Genomic DNA, 15370 nt, shown 5'->3' on the forward strand with positions numbered 1-15370 from the left:
GAAAAGTTTGTTCAAGCTGGGAGCCATGTGACCTTATCTTATGTCAATACTAATTATCGAACTTGCAGCTTCTTAAAAATTCTAATTATTATTTTTACATTGGGTTTAGAAGCATGGTTTGTTTAGACAAAAAACGTTGGTCCATAGTGACTTTAAAAGTCTACCATTTTATTATCAGGATATTTGCTAAATACGCTGGTTATTTGTGTCTTCCTTGTCTTCTTATTCTGTGATAAACCTGCAGCGCGTTCTTAGTGAATTTGATGAATCGCAGAAGAAACCATAGTAAACACCGTTCTGCCTTATGATTGGTCAGCGATGAACCCGCCCCTCCTCTGATAGCGGAAGTGTAACTTGCAGAACTTCTGACCTGTGCGCAGTTGGGGCAGCGCTCTGTTTCATACCAGCTGGAGTAGGATTACATGAAAGTGCAGGTTACTACATTATCAAACCACAGAAATGGCTTTGTCTTTTGAGGGAAGAGTGGTGCTTGTCACCGGAGCAGGAGCAGGTAAAACACCATTCTACCACTCAGCAACCCTTAGCATGCTAACATTTACGTTAAACTAGGCTTTAAACGTTAGCTTATAATGCTAACGTACTATTTTCCACATATTCAGCGAGTAAGACATTGCAGCCAAGGCACCGCTTTGAACGTTTTGGTGACATTATATGTTTCGTTGGTTTGTGGATATTGTGGGGTCGCATTTGAAGTACATTTTACGCAATAGCTTTTTATTTCGTAAGTGTGTGAAAGGGCACATCCACCCATATCTCTGTATATTAGCCAGTGCAGCTGCAACTTTGCGTGCAAGAAGGGTTTGCACTGATGAATAATAGAATCTTTAATAGTTATTTTTCTCATAATGACGGTGTAGAAAACTTTCAATCCTGAACGCAATAAGTTTATTCTAAGCAGTCAATAAGGCGTCTTCAACGCTGTTTAAAAAAGCCACACATGTACTGTATATGTGCAAAAGCTAATCCTGACTGGTTAAGCTTATGTATTTATTTTTTAATTTAGTAATGAGTTTTTTATATTAATATTATTATTTGCAAAACCTAGCTATAATTCTGAATTTATAATTTAATTTTGCCCTTGAGTTATGTTTTTATTTATTCATATATATTTTTATATTTCATTTAATGTGATCTGTTTGCCGATGACGCCCTTCTTTTTCTCAGGTTATTAAAACAGCTTTTAGAAAACACCAAATAGAAAATACACAAATTAAGAACATGGACCAGTGAAACAAATAATTAATTATTTAATTATAACACCTGATACTGATCAATTAAATCACAATTCAAAATAAAACAAATTACCTGTGTTTATTCAGGGTCATATATGTGCTATTATCCAATTAAATGGTTGTGGGAAAACTCTTGAGACTTTTCTGTTTTAATACAGTTGGTTTTTATTGTAAATAACAATGTAATGAAATTACTATATTGCAAGTCTTTAGAAGCCTCATTTAATCATTTGTTTTGACGTGTTGTTAACATTAGGTAGCAGTGTCATTAGCATTTTTCATCAGACTCATTTTTGGTATTATTGCTTCAGCGCATATAAGTGTACAGTTTATACTTATTTGAGAATGACTGTGGAGCTACTAATGCAGTAATACAAAAGAAATCTGTTTCATTGTGGATCCTGCAGTAAACTCTCTTTTTGGTTATTCTTGTTTTGTTTTGTTAGTTTTTTTTGTAAGTGTTGCCACTGAATCTTAATGTAAATGTTCTTTCCTGTATCCTGTAACTTTATTTTAACAGGCCTCGGGAGAGAATATGCTCTGACTTTTGCTGAAAGAGGAGCCTCAGTTGTAGGTAAGTAGAGTTTTGTCCTTTCCATAAGCAGGTTAATGGCTTTATTGGGTTAGTTCTTTTAAAAATCTGTGTCATTTCTGTATTGACAGGGATGAAATCCAGTTTTAGCAGTTATAATATTGGCTTCATGTAGCCTGTGATTTGATTTAGGTGACACAGATAAATGACATATGTGGAGTCCAGATAGGTCAAGGCTAGAAGCCATTGTACATGCTTAGACACTGTATCTTTTCGGTGCAGGGGCTGATGTTGTTACAGTCAGTCATCAGTAATCCCAGTAGTCTGAGAGTAAATTCTCTTTCCTTATTAAGAAAAACCTATTTTTCCTCCACTCTCCATTGTATAATGTGGTTACTATGACCCTGTCTCATATTGTTTTTTCATTATACCGGCAGATAACCCTGACCCAAAATGTCAAAAAATGTTATTGGGAGAAAAAACATTTTATGGTTGCATCTCTTCTGGGGATAAATGTTACTTTAAAATGTCATACAGAGATTTCCAGTACAATTGCTGTCAAGAAAATGATGTTACTTTTTAGATAGTACGATTGCAAATGATGTCATAAATATTTATCCTTGCTAAAATAATTGCTTTTCCTGCTGCTGGCAGTGCATTCGCCCTTGAACTCTGACAAGGAACCAACTCACCTATACTTTTCCTTCTAACCTTATCATTCTTGACTTGAGAATCGTGGAGCAGTGCAGGGCTCACCCCACTGTTGCTAATCTTTTTTCCTCTCTCTACAATAAAGTGAATGACCTTGGTGGTGACATTAAAGGGGGTGGAAAGAGTTCTGCAGCTGCTGATAAGGTGGTGGAGGAGATAAGAGCAAAAGGAGGCAAGGCCGTGGCCAACTATGGTGAGTTCGGATTATTCTTGTCTGACACATCTTTTTCTCTATCTCTTTTTTCCTCTTTTATTGCTCACTGTCATATATACTGTAGGTTATGTAATCCTTGTAACTTGTAATCGCAGTTTAAGCTGTTGGCCAAAATTGAAGAATCATTTGATTTGTATCACTTATGTTTGTTGTGGAGGCTTGGTGGGCAGCATTATTTCTGACTCTGGCAGTGTGATGCTGCAAAGTGTGACAAGCTGCCACGTTTGGAAAAGCCAGGGATTACAGCTCTGTACTTCACATAACCAAACAAGCATTTTAAACAGTCTTTGAGCAGGGAATAATGACACAGTATAGGACACACCATTGGGGTTCCAAATATTTGTACTACGCCAAGTCTCCTATGGGTGCTGAAGAAGTATTTAAGCCACTCCACTGTCCACCCAGGGAGTTTGCAGCCGTCTGATTTAACAGTGTGTCCCACAGAAAAAAAGAAAGAAATCCATTTGATTTTGTGTTTCGTGCCTCTATTCTAAAATTAATTTAAGTGTTTTTGTGTGTAGGATAGAACCTGAAGACAATGTAACTCTTTTTATTCTGTCAAAATGTCTATACACTGTCATCAGTACTAAAGAGATTTTCACATCATTACCCAACCGACTGAGAAGAGCAGAACTGATACTGTTCTTGTATATAATACATCTATCCTGTAAACCTTATCGTAATCATAATCGTGAACTTTTGTGAATAACAGCAGCCAAAATTCATACGCCCATCAGTTTAACTTTTTCTTTCCCAATGTTCACAAACAGATTCTGTAGAAGCGGGAGAAAAATTGGTCCAGACAGCACTTGATGCATTCGGCCGAATAGGTGTGTATTTATACATATTTACATATACATATTTATTTGTATATATATATATATATATGTATATATATGTATATATATATATATATTTATATATTATTTGTATATATATATATATTTATATATATATATATATTTTTTTTTTTTACATTTACATTACTTTAAATCACATTTGCTTTCTTTCAGATGTTGTTGTAAACAATGCTGGGTAATTTTTTTTTTTTTTTTTTTTTTTTAAACTTTGGACACCGTGATTACAGTGTGCATGCGTGCGTCTGCACTAACACTAAACATTTAACCTTTTTGGTTTTTTTACACCGCACCCTAAAAATGGTGGCAAAATGATGTCTTAATCTGTAGGATTACTTTGTGTTTTATCTTGTTGAAAGTAGCTACAGCAGGATCCCTGCCAACCAAGGTTCTGGGTTTGATTCAAAATTAATTATATATGAACATGAGCTAGAATGGTTGTTTGTCTCTTAATATAGCCCACTGACTGGACAAGGGACCTGTCCAGTTTGATTACAGCTTTAGCCAATCCTACAACCTAAAAAAGGAAAAAAACCTTTTGTATAGACCGATGGAAAAAAAAGTCATGTCAATGTTAGCGTCAAGCCCAACCTGTGTGGCACATAAAAGGTCCATAGGTCAAAAATGTGTGCCTTCAACATTAAGTCTAAAAACATCTTCCTGTCTTTTTTTGCCCAGGATTCTCCGGGACCGATCCTTTGGTATGATCAGTGATACGGACTGGGGTAATTAAAATATCCTTAATTCTATTTCATAACCATATGGTGGATATAAAAAAAATACAGTGTCACTATGCTGGTAGTAGGAGACTGTATCGTTTAACATTTAACACCAAGCGCCTTCTCTTTGAACACAGATTGTCTGAGTGGGAGTTTGAAAACCCACTGTCAGCTGTTTCTAATGTAAAACCAGACAAATGTGTTCTGATAAGTGCTGTTTGATACAGTTTACACCAACAGTCTCTTTTATTCTTCCTTTGTCAGACTTGATTCACAGAGTTCACCTGAGAGGCTCCTTCCTGGTGACCCGAGCAGCCTGGGGCCACATGAAGAAACAGAAGTTTGGCAGGTAACTTATGATGGAGAGTTCAGGCTGTGTCAGCATCTCATTATGGGGGAGGAAGTTTGAGATGTCCAGCAGAGAAACAGTGACACCATCCTCCCTCTGCAGACAGATCATTGCTGGATTGTGTTCAAGACAAAATTAGTGTGGTATAATTCTGTTAATGCGGCCTCGTAAGGTTTGATTTAAATGTCAGCTAAAGTACCAGAGATTTTTATGCAGTGCATTTTAAGTGGGCTCTTCACAGGATGCATATTGTCTGATTATTATACATTATAAAGTATGTCTGCACTTAAATTATTAGACAATTAGTCTGCCTCACTTTAATTACCTGATGCCTTTTGAATGTAACACCCATTGCGTCAAATTAATAAGCATTCAAACTTGTACAAACGGAGAAATAAATGTGAATATGTTAACTAAGTGAACTAAAGTGACCCAATTCACCAGAATCAGTTAATAGTGTTATGTTCTACCAAGGGCATCTATCTCAACAGTTCTACAGTTGGTCTGATACTAGACCTACTAGTCTAATTCAAAACTAATGAGTCCACTGGAACAGAGGAACTGTCAGCATGGTTCTCTGTCACTGTTTAACATAGTACAGCACAAAAAATGGTGAGTCCACTGAAAGGCTAAAGGTAATACAATCTTTAATTAGTAACTTCTATATACAAAAAGTCATGTGGATTGTGTAAAAAAATATTCCCACATTACATGACAAGGTGTCCTGGTCTGTGTAATCTGCTGGGTTATTGATTTTAAAAAGACGTGCACCACTTTGTGACAATGTGTGCCATAACTCCCTTCGGCGATGACGTTGACCTGTTGTGACTGTCTTTTATGGCCAGAATCATTATGATCTCCTCAGCTGCCGGCATCTATGGTAACTATGGCCAGGCCAACTACAGCGCTGCCAAGCTGGGCTTGCTGGGTCTGGCAAACACCTTGGCAATCGAAGGAAGAAAGTACAACATCCACTGCAACACTATTGCTCCGGTTGCAGGGTCACGCCTCACAGAAACGGTCATGGCCCAAGGTGAGATGGCGCTTTATGCAAAATAAATGTCTTTCGTTCTCTGTTTTGCATACTGTGCTGTGCAGCCTAATGTTTGAATAAAGGTATTGCCCTGAAGTGACACATTTTCTCGACCAGAGCAAAAATAGGAAAATTGGTTTTAAGCAGAGAGTTTGACTTTTTTTTTTAAGCAGCTGCATAATGTAATGCCCATGTAACAAGAGTTCCTGTTTGACATGCAAATTTGTCATTTAATATTCAAGGGCTGTGTTCCCCCCCCCATGTTCCAACAGGCATGATGAAACCACGGCCCCCCGTAAAGGGCTTTGAAAGGTTTGATGTTTTAGTTCCAAATTTTAACAGACAGATCTGTCCTACTTTACTGCAAGTGTTGGCTGACAGTATTTGAGTTGCATGAGTGCCAACTGTCAGGTCTGTTGTGCTTGAATATTAGGAGAAACAAAAATACAGGCAGAGGGCAGCGTCACTGCAGATGAACACACTCCCACACACCTGTCTTCTCCTTTATATCTTCTTTTTCCTCCCTGCCTTTTCTTTGGTTTATTTTCCTTCACCTCTGCAACCTCCCCCATTTTATCCTTTCTCACTTGACTCAGGCTATTTGTTTAATTTTTGCTCTCCTTGTGCAGTGTATGATCTAAATTGGTTTACTGTAGTAATTGCAAAGCACAATGTGCTTTTCTTGGGATGATTGAATTAAATCTACTAATTGGCTATAATATTGATGTAACTTGATTATAATATAGTGCTTAAATATTCTCTGATAAGAGGGTTTTGTGGAAAAAGTATATTGTTTTCGTGTGAAAATTATGAAGTATTATGAAGTACATATTGAGGCCAATTTGTTTTTGATCATTTTGGGCTACACAAAGAATAAAAATTTAAAAATATAAATAAATATAAAAATATAAATATAAATAAAATATTGACTTCCATTAACCTTACAGAGAATGAGAGAGGGGATTCATTTTGCATGATTTTCTGTTTTTTACAATCTCCTGCACATCACAATGATCTGTCTGTAATTTAAATGTATTAATTTTTAAGTGGTGTTTTTTATATATTTTTTATGAGACTTTAATATTCATTCATTTATTTTCTACAGATATATTTTGTCTGTGAAGTACACAGTCTTGTTGTCCACACTGTGCGATGCTGCTTTGTTGTTGACAGGGCTGTTGGTGACAAATTTAGAGGAGTGGTTTTTGTTGTCCTGCAGTGTTGGCAGACAGTGGCATCTGTCACACTGTGCTGTACCAACTGTCACAGAGTGGCCTCACCTTCCTAAATGACTTGGCACCGTATGTCACTGACTCAGGCTTTTCTAAAAACAAATAACAAACCCATCATGATGAACATTTCATGGAGCAATAAGGCTCACTGCCTTTTCCTCTAAACACCTGACACACACACACACACACACACACTCACCTGGAGATGGTGTGTCCCAGATTCCTACATGTTTAGAGTTATGTGAAAGTAAGAATAGTTAAAAAGCTGAAATACTAGAATATTTATATATTTATTTATATGTATTATTATTTTCTTCTTCAACTACCATCTGGTGCCTTTGGTAATAAATAGTAACAATGGCTGCTATTGGACATTATGGATACATTAAATTGTTGCGTCTTTTTTTTTCTTAAACAATGAGTTGAATGCGCCATAAAAAAAGATTCACTGCTGCGTTAGATTTATGTGAAATTCATTTTTCTGTCTAGATCTTGCGGCATCTCTGAAGCCTGAATATGTTGCTCCGCTGGTCCTCTGGCTCAGCCATGATCAGTGTCAGGAGAACGGCGGACTCTTTGAGGTATGCAAAGAGATGCATGTTCCTTTGTTGAATGATTGTTGTCATACCCAGCACGTGTCCACCAACATTTCCTTTCAATGCAATGGTTTTACAATATAAACAGTTTCGACTTTGCAACAAATTTTCTGTCAATTTTTATTGCTGCCATCTGCTGACATTCCACCTTCCGACAGACTGGAGCTGGCTGGATTGGAAAACGTGAGTACTGTTAGTATGTTTCTGCACTGTAAATCACACGCACATGTCCTCACATGTCCTCACATTGGTCAACTTCTAGGCAGCAGTCTCTAAACTTGTGTGTTTTTGCGTTCAAAGTGCGTTGGGAACGCACCCAAGGCCACGTGTTGAGAACGAAGAACGAAGGCATTACGGTTGAGGCTGTCAGAGACCAATGGGACAAAATTTGTGATTTTTCAGACTCAAACACACCAGCAAATTTACACGGTAAGTAATAAGAAGTAGTTGGCTTGTTGTAATAGTGAATTTACTCTAACCTAAGATATGTTTAAACTGTAAAGTAATCTGAACTAATTACTTCTGTTTGTTAATAACATTTTTTTATTGATTTTATTTAAAAAAAATTACATTTATTTATTAGTGGTTATTTTTAATGTGACAGCTTGTCCTGGTGTTGTTGTAATTGTATGCTAAGATGTTTTTTTTTTTGTTTTTTTTGCAGAGTCTCTTCTCTCGATTATAAATGCCTTGCAACAAGTGGACTCAGAGGATGGAGTCGTGGCCAATCACACAGCTTCTGCAGTCCCAGATTTTGTAAGTACATGCTTTTTCTGTGGGACAAAGGTGGAAAGTTCTCAGCATGTCGCAAAAAACTGTATTTCACGTGTATAAAGCAGTAAAATCCATGAAACACATTTCTACTTACATTTTTACATTTACCGTTTACTGGTGTTTTTGTCCTTAATAGAAAGATCATCAGCACCAGTTTGTTAATTTAATGTCACCTGACCAGCTGGTGTACACCTTATTGTCTGTTGAAATAGTTTCGTCATCTGCAAACTTGATTGTGTTTAGGACTGAACACTTAAGTATTTGTGATTGACGAGGATCGAAAAAGAATAGGCTGAACACAGAGCCATGCAGAACGCCCATGTTCAAGATGTACATTTGCTTCATCTGATCTTTTGTTGCTTTTTTATGTCAAACCTGGAAGAAAAAAAGACAAACATATCTTCCCTCTATCTGGTCTCTGCACGACACCACTGACTATCTCAGGCCATTCCCATTAATACAGTGATTCCTATTACATTCAACTAAATAATTTATCTCTGAAGAGCCGTCATCTCCTTCACCTCCTCCCTTTGACTCCACTCTCTGACTTGGAACACACTGTTAAATCAGACGGCTGCAAAGTCTGCAAACTCCCTGGGTGGACAGTGGAGTGGCTTAAATACTTCTTCAGCACCCATAGGAGACTTGGTGTAGTACAAATATTTGGAACCCCAACGGTGTGTCCTATACTGTGTCATTATTCCCTGCTCAAAGACTGTTTAAAATGCTTGTTTGGTTATGTGAAGTACAGAGCTGTAATCCCTGGCTTTTCCAAACGTGGCAGCTTGTCACACTTTGCAGCATCACACTGCCAGAGTCAGAAATAATGCTGCCCACCAAGCCTCCACAACAAACATAAGTGACTTGATTTGTCCTGTAAATATGAAATGGTGATGCTCCAGACAAGTGCCAAAGCAGATTAACTTTTAAAGCTCCACATATAAAAGATTTTAGAGCAGCAATGGCTCCCTGTGCTATGATGGTTTTTCTTTTTTTTTTTTTTTTGATCTGCTCCTTGTGTCCAACTTTCAGACAGCAAACACCCTACAACTATAAATGCCATATAAACAGTATTGGCCAACTGTTAGTCTGTTATTGAATTGACCGGTTTCTTGTAGTATTAATGACCTTAATCCAAAAAAAAAAAAAAATAGGGGGCTGTCGACAGATTAAAATGTTCAATATGAACACTCATGGTATCTGTAAATTAATCATGGGTAATCCTGATGAATCAAGATCAATTAGCATTCCTAAATATGACAAAGAACTAGTGTTCTTGCTGCAACAGAAGACAATTAACAGCAGGTAGATGTGTGTGTTTCACACCTTTTTTTAAATTTGTGACTAATTCAAGTGATGTTTCTATTAATATAGAAAAATGTCAGGAAAGAAAATGTAGACAAGAATTTAGCCTCATAGAGTTGATGGATTTTAGTCATTATTTCTCATCCTGACGGTGGCTCGAAGAATACGTTATAGTGGCTTTCAACACATTGAGCTGTCATCCTCAACAATATTGATCAATCTACAGTTCCTCGCAGTGTATTTGGCAGTTGTGTCAGTCAGCCTGTCAACTGTAGACTTATTTACTGCCCTGCACTCTGTGACTCTGGGTCTGATGCTGTGAAGTCTCCCTTGCAAATGGGAGATGAGATGGCAATTTAAGCTGGAGGTGCTTTAACTAAACGAAAATGTTTTTCGGCGCTCTTTAACAACACGTTTTGTCAGTGTTTGAGATGAGTGATTAGTATTTAATTAATAACACAATTTAATTGTCGTTAATTGTTGCAAAGAATGCGATCATTTCATCTGCCCTACCTAAAACATAGAAATATTTACAAATCATTTTCATCTCGACATCAAAATGTAAACGGTAAAATATATTTAGGTCCAGAACGAATTACTTCATCTATCCTTATAACGCCGTTATCGTCACCAACATGCCGTTACTGTGCGTTACTGAAGCTACTCATTGAAGCTGTTATCCGACTTGGCTCACACGGACAGGAGCTGCAAATGTGTGTGTTTTTCCCTATGGCGGGTGTTTACACACAAACTCTCACAAACTTTCAGAGATGGTGAATACAGGCACTACTTTAACCTCATGTTTTTAACCGGTCTCAAATCAATAACATGATCAGTCTCATTAAAGTTATCTTTAATTGTTATGTTATCCTAATAATATAGTAATAATGTATTACTTAAAGTATGACAAATATACTACAATCAATAGTATTCACAACTAATTAAATATCTGAAGGATTTTTCTGGAGTTCTTGACAAATTGGGTGGCTTCAATGAATAAAGTAACAACACAGACAAAAACACAAAAATATTCAAATTTATTAACACAACCCTATCACGTTAATGATAGTAGTTTATACATAAACTAAACAAGGCATAATAGTGGTCTACTCCAGACAAAGGACTTTGTCGGAGTTTTCCTGATCCCAATACTGATAACGTTACAAGTTAACACTGAAATACTGACGGTGTACGAGAGTATAACACCGAGTCAGGAGGTTAGAAAAGAAGTGTATGCAACAGCCTAGCTATAAAAGCAGCACAGATTTCAGACAACAAAATTCAATAACACTCACAGTGTTTTCAATGTGCACAATGGGCAATGGTGTCTACAATGGCGCGTTGGATCTTAGTCTTCTGAGACGAGCAGGTTTCTCTTTTCATCACGGGTCCTACGGAGCTAAAGTCCTGAACAGAGAGAATGAAATTGGGGCTGACCCCCAATTTAAAGGTTGCAGAGGTTACTGATCGTGACGTATGTGGGGTTACCGGGAACAGTGGAATTACGGGAGTTAGAGTCCTTAACAGGATTGTGGTAGTACCTACACTTTGAAAGATCTGGCAATGGACAAAATGTAGCGTCATCACTTTCCACGTTTGTTTCTAAAGTCATAAGTTCGATACCATTGGTACAGAACTACTCACACATCATTAGGTACATACTTAGGAGATGATCAGGGGTGAATCTAAAAAAACAACTGCCTGGGTAATTGAAAATAAAAATGGGTATAAAACTAACTTTTTTTTCACAATTTTAAAATGGCAATGTTTACATCAAACTAATCAATATTGAAAAAAGAGGAGGAAAATGAATCATCTTTAGTGTGATAAGTAGGGGGAAAAAGAGACCTCAGAGAAACCGTAAACAAAAATAGTTTTATAATTCATAAAGTGTTTTTTCTGCATAAGTAATTACATTGATTTCTACATTGAACAGTCCATAACAGGGGTCTCCAGTTCAAATTACCTGGGGTCTGCTTCAGCGTTCAGCTCGAACCGAGGGGAGCTGCAGAGCAGCAGCATAAAGATGCCTCAGCATAAACCGTTCAGTCGCTTCAACCTCTTCTTACCTAAGTCTTGTTGCCAGACTTCTGTCATCGATTTTTTTTTTTTTTTTTTTTATGACACTGCTCATGAAGGAAACACCAGTGGTTCCCAGACTTTCTTCTTCAGTGGCGTGAATATTTCTGATTAATCACAGGGTAGCTTTGGGTTAATCCTGATCAATCCTGATGAAACCAGATTAATACACACCGTAACCGATTTTTAGATGGGACGAAGATGACCTCTTTAGATGACCTCCATGTCCAAATACAACAACATTGACTCATTCAAAACTGTTGCTTCAAACATCCACAGAATAAACTAAAACATGAATATAAATAAATAAAAAGAATATTTTCACCATTGGCACAAATAGTGTTGCCTGTGCCAACTTGCCACTTAATTCATATGTGCATTGCTGAAAAAAGTACTAATTAAATATTCAACTTTAAAAAAACAAACAAGGCAACCACGCTACAAAGTAACTCAAAATTTCATTTAAAATCCATCTGCAGCACTTCAATCAATGATATTTTTGGCTGAGACTGAGGTGCCATAAACAGACAGAGAGGACACTGAAGGCATCTTTTTTTTTTTTCAAGCTGCTGTTTGCTCTTTTTTACCTTTGTGACAGCTATTTATGGTCATAGCTGTTGGTATAATGAACAGATTTCTGTGTATTCTAGTGTATGATGTGTCCCATCAACCATCAAGTTTGAGAACTCATGGTAATTTACAGTGTGAACAGTATGTTTGTACACCAGCTATTACTAATCAGGTAATTCATTCTGACAATTTTTTTTCAAAATGTCAAAAACATTTCTTAGATTTTTTTTTTTTTTGCTGAAAACTTCTGAGTGTGACTCTGTAATTAGAGGAATTAGTCTAACTGTTGGATTGTGAAGTATTTTCACATTACTTTCCTGCAAATTGTCATAATTGCATGAGAAGTTTTACTTTTTCGTGGTGCCCCTCTAAGTCACCTTATTCCTCTCCTCTCCTTGCTTTTCTCCCTTTCTTTACTTCGCTCCTCTTTTCCCTCCTCTCCTCTCCTCCCGTCTCCTCTCCTCTCCTCTCCCCTCTTCTCCTTTTCTCTCCGCTGCGTGTCTTTCTTCTCTTCTCCTCTTCTCCCTTCCCTCCCATCTTTTCTCTTCTGTTTTCTCCTCTCCTTTGCTCTCCTCTGCTTCTCTTTTCTCTACTCTCTGCTCCTCTCCTGTCCTCTCCTTCCCTCCCATTTCTTCTTTTCTCTCTTCTCTTCTCCTCTCCTCTCCTCTCCTCTCCTCTCCTCTCTTCTCCTCTCCTGTCCTCTCCTTCCCTCCCATTTCTTCTTTTCTCTCTTCTCCTCTCCTTTGCTTCTCTCTCCTCTCCGCTCCTCTCCTGTCCTCTCCTTCCCTCCTGTTTTCTCCTCTCCTTTTCTCTCCTCTCCTCTCGTCTCCTTTCTTCTCTTCTCCTCTCCTCTTGCTTCCTCTCCTCTGCTTCTCTTTTCTCCCCTCTCCTATCTTCACTCCTTTTCTCGCCTCATTTTTTCCCTCCCCTCTCTCTTCAGACTGCAGCAGTGGGACAGAAATTACCTGCGGCATCATTTACCTACGATCACATGCGTACCATTCTCTATGCACTGGGGGTCGGCATGTCCACAAAGGACCCTGATCACCTCAGGTGTGTATGAAACTCATGCTGCGACTGCCCCCAGGGTCATCACAGGTCAAATGATAATCACTTCACATTTACCCTGAATTGTTGGAGAAAACACTGGAATATTGATTCAGACTCACAGTCTTGGAGCCTGTGCATCCATCTGTGAACATAAACTGCTCCCATGAAAGTGGGATTTTTCACAGCTCAGTAACACTGACACTCTGATGTAGCTTCCTGTATGAAGGCCATCCAGACTTCAGCTGCTTCCCTACCTATGGGGTCATTCTCTCCTTCTCATCATTGATGGGGTCACTCCCTGGACTCGGCCTCGATTTAACTAAGGTTAGAGACCATTTCGTTTTTCAGTACTATCTGAAAAAAAAAAAAAATATATATATATATATATATATTTTTTTTTTGTTGTTAAATCGTTGTTGGTAGTGTCTTCCTGTGTTTTCATCCATTTTTTGTATTTCACACAACCTCACACACACACACAGACCTATGACATTAATGCACATATTTCACATGGTAATGATGCAGCAACATGAGGTGCATGATTGTGAACACACAGCTGTTCTGATGTTTTCTGGCAGGTTTTGCATGGTGAGCAATATCTGGAGCTGTACAAACCTCTACAGACCTCAGGTATTCCAACTCTGATACCCACACACACACACACATACAAAAGTTGAGGTTTGTTTAACTGGCAAAAGAGCAGAGGATTTTTTTTTGTGTGAAACAGGTCATGTTTCTAGAGACAAGTTTGGGATTTTAAACTGGGTTCAAAAAGATCACCTGGTAGTTTTTCTGTCTTTTGATAAACTCTGATAAATTGGTGCTAGTGTTACTATGTGCAAGTGTTAAATAATGAATTTGATTTGTAGCTGTCACTGGTTCAGTCACATGATCACAACTGTCAGTCAAAATGCTCAGATATTTTTATATGCAGCCTTTTATTCAAACTCGATTTGTTAGTTGATTAGTTGAAAAAAATATATTTTTATGAGTAATTTTTTTTTTTTTTTACCAATTACATTTGACATTTCAGGCTACACCATTTGACCCCATGTTTTGTTGCAACCCCAAGGTTGAAAAACAAAACTGCCTTATGCAGTTATGGAATATGTCTTTCTGTTCTGACAACATACAGTATGGGAAAAAAAGTTTGTCATAATTAAGAATGTTGATTTATTTTGATTAATCAGATAAGTAAGCTAATTTGACAGCCCTTTAGACACACTATAAGAATCGTGGAATATTCTGGCTCCACTAATCATCAATTACGCCGTGCAGTTTTGAATGTGATGTCTATAATTAAAAAGACATTTTCCCAAATGTCAACTTTTATCTCCTGATCAAAACGTGCAAATGTGCTACCAGACGAGTGAGTAATTAACATGCAGATGCAATATTATAAATTAACTGGTTATTCCAGCTGTTATTTAAATGTGTTATTCATTATTTATTTTATTTCATTATTTAGTTTAGTGTTTCCCAGTTGTCTGCCATTGCCATTGTTCTGCCCTTTATGCTTTGACAATCAAAAAAATGAAAGTTAAAAAAAAATAAAATTACATGCAATAAATAAATCATAGTTTTCAGCCCAGTTAAGTGACATTGGATAATTTTCCACGGCACACCTGATGATCTCTCACGGCATAGTGTGCCACGGGACAGTGGTCGGGAATCACTGATTTAGTTCATGTGTTTAGGTTTTGAGAACAGCACCGAGTGCTAACGAGCTCTGAGTTCATTTGACTGTGTATGTCAGGACTAAATGTACAGCGGCCTAAAATGACCACATTTTCAGGTACTGTGACTTCTGAAGCCACCGTCGCTGACATTTTGGACAAAGGCACCGGAGCCGTCATTGTTTTGGACAGTAAGTTTCACTCCCTCTCAGCCTCCAATTCTTTTTTTCTCATGCAGCATATTTACTTCTGATTCATTCCTTTTTCATCACTTTAATGCCCCCCCCCTTTTTTTCAAAAGAATTTATGAAAATTAATTTACAGTCTGTGTCTGCGGGGATTGAAGTAATGGACTGAGAGTGGCTCATTTTTGCCCGTGTGACATTTCCATAGAGATGAATGATATTAGAATTTGGAACC

The 15370-nt window shown here is 37.5% G+C and overlaps 1 protein-coding gene across 1 annotated transcript in view; it reads left to right on the plus strand.

The window, feature by feature from the left end:
- The first annotated feature begins 343 nt into the window (after nt 1-343).
- hsd17b4 (hydroxysteroid (17-beta) dehydrogenase 4) overlaps nt 344-15370 on the plus strand; it is a 26639-nt gene continuing 11612 nt past the window's right edge. Inside the window, exons 1-16 of the mRNA XM_008335980.3 lie at nt 344-511; nt 1774-1827; nt 2582-2689; nt 3481-3540; nt 3724-3745; nt 4246-4292; nt 4551-4635; nt 5481-5668; nt 7390-7481; nt 7655-7679; nt 7797-7925; nt 8161-8252; nt 13165-13277; nt 13487-13598; nt 13853-13904; nt 15070-15141. Coding sequence (XP_008334202.1) covers nt 460-511; nt 1774-1827; nt 2582-2689; nt 3481-3540; nt 3724-3745; nt 4246-4292; nt 4551-4635; nt 5481-5668; nt 7390-7481; nt 7655-7679; nt 7797-7925; nt 8161-8252; nt 13165-13277; nt 13487-13598; nt 13853-13904; nt 15070-15141 — 1303 coding nt within the window. The 5' untranslated portion in view covers nt 344-459. The remainder of the gene's footprint in view (nt 512-1773; nt 1828-2581; nt 2690-3480; nt 3541-3723; nt 3746-4245; nt 4293-4550; nt 4636-5480; nt 5669-7389; nt 7482-7654; nt 7680-7796; nt 7926-8160; nt 8253-13164; nt 13278-13486; nt 13599-13852; nt 13905-15069; nt 15142-15370) is intronic.

This window comes from Cynoglossus semilaevis, chromosome Z, assembly GCF_000523025.1.
Source record: "Cynoglossus semilaevis isolate Cse_v1.0 chromosome Z, Cse_v1.0, whole genome shotgun sequence".
Taxonomy (NCBI): Eukaryota; Metazoa; Chordata; class Actinopteri; order Pleuronectiformes; family Cynoglossidae; genus Cynoglossus; species Cynoglossus semilaevis.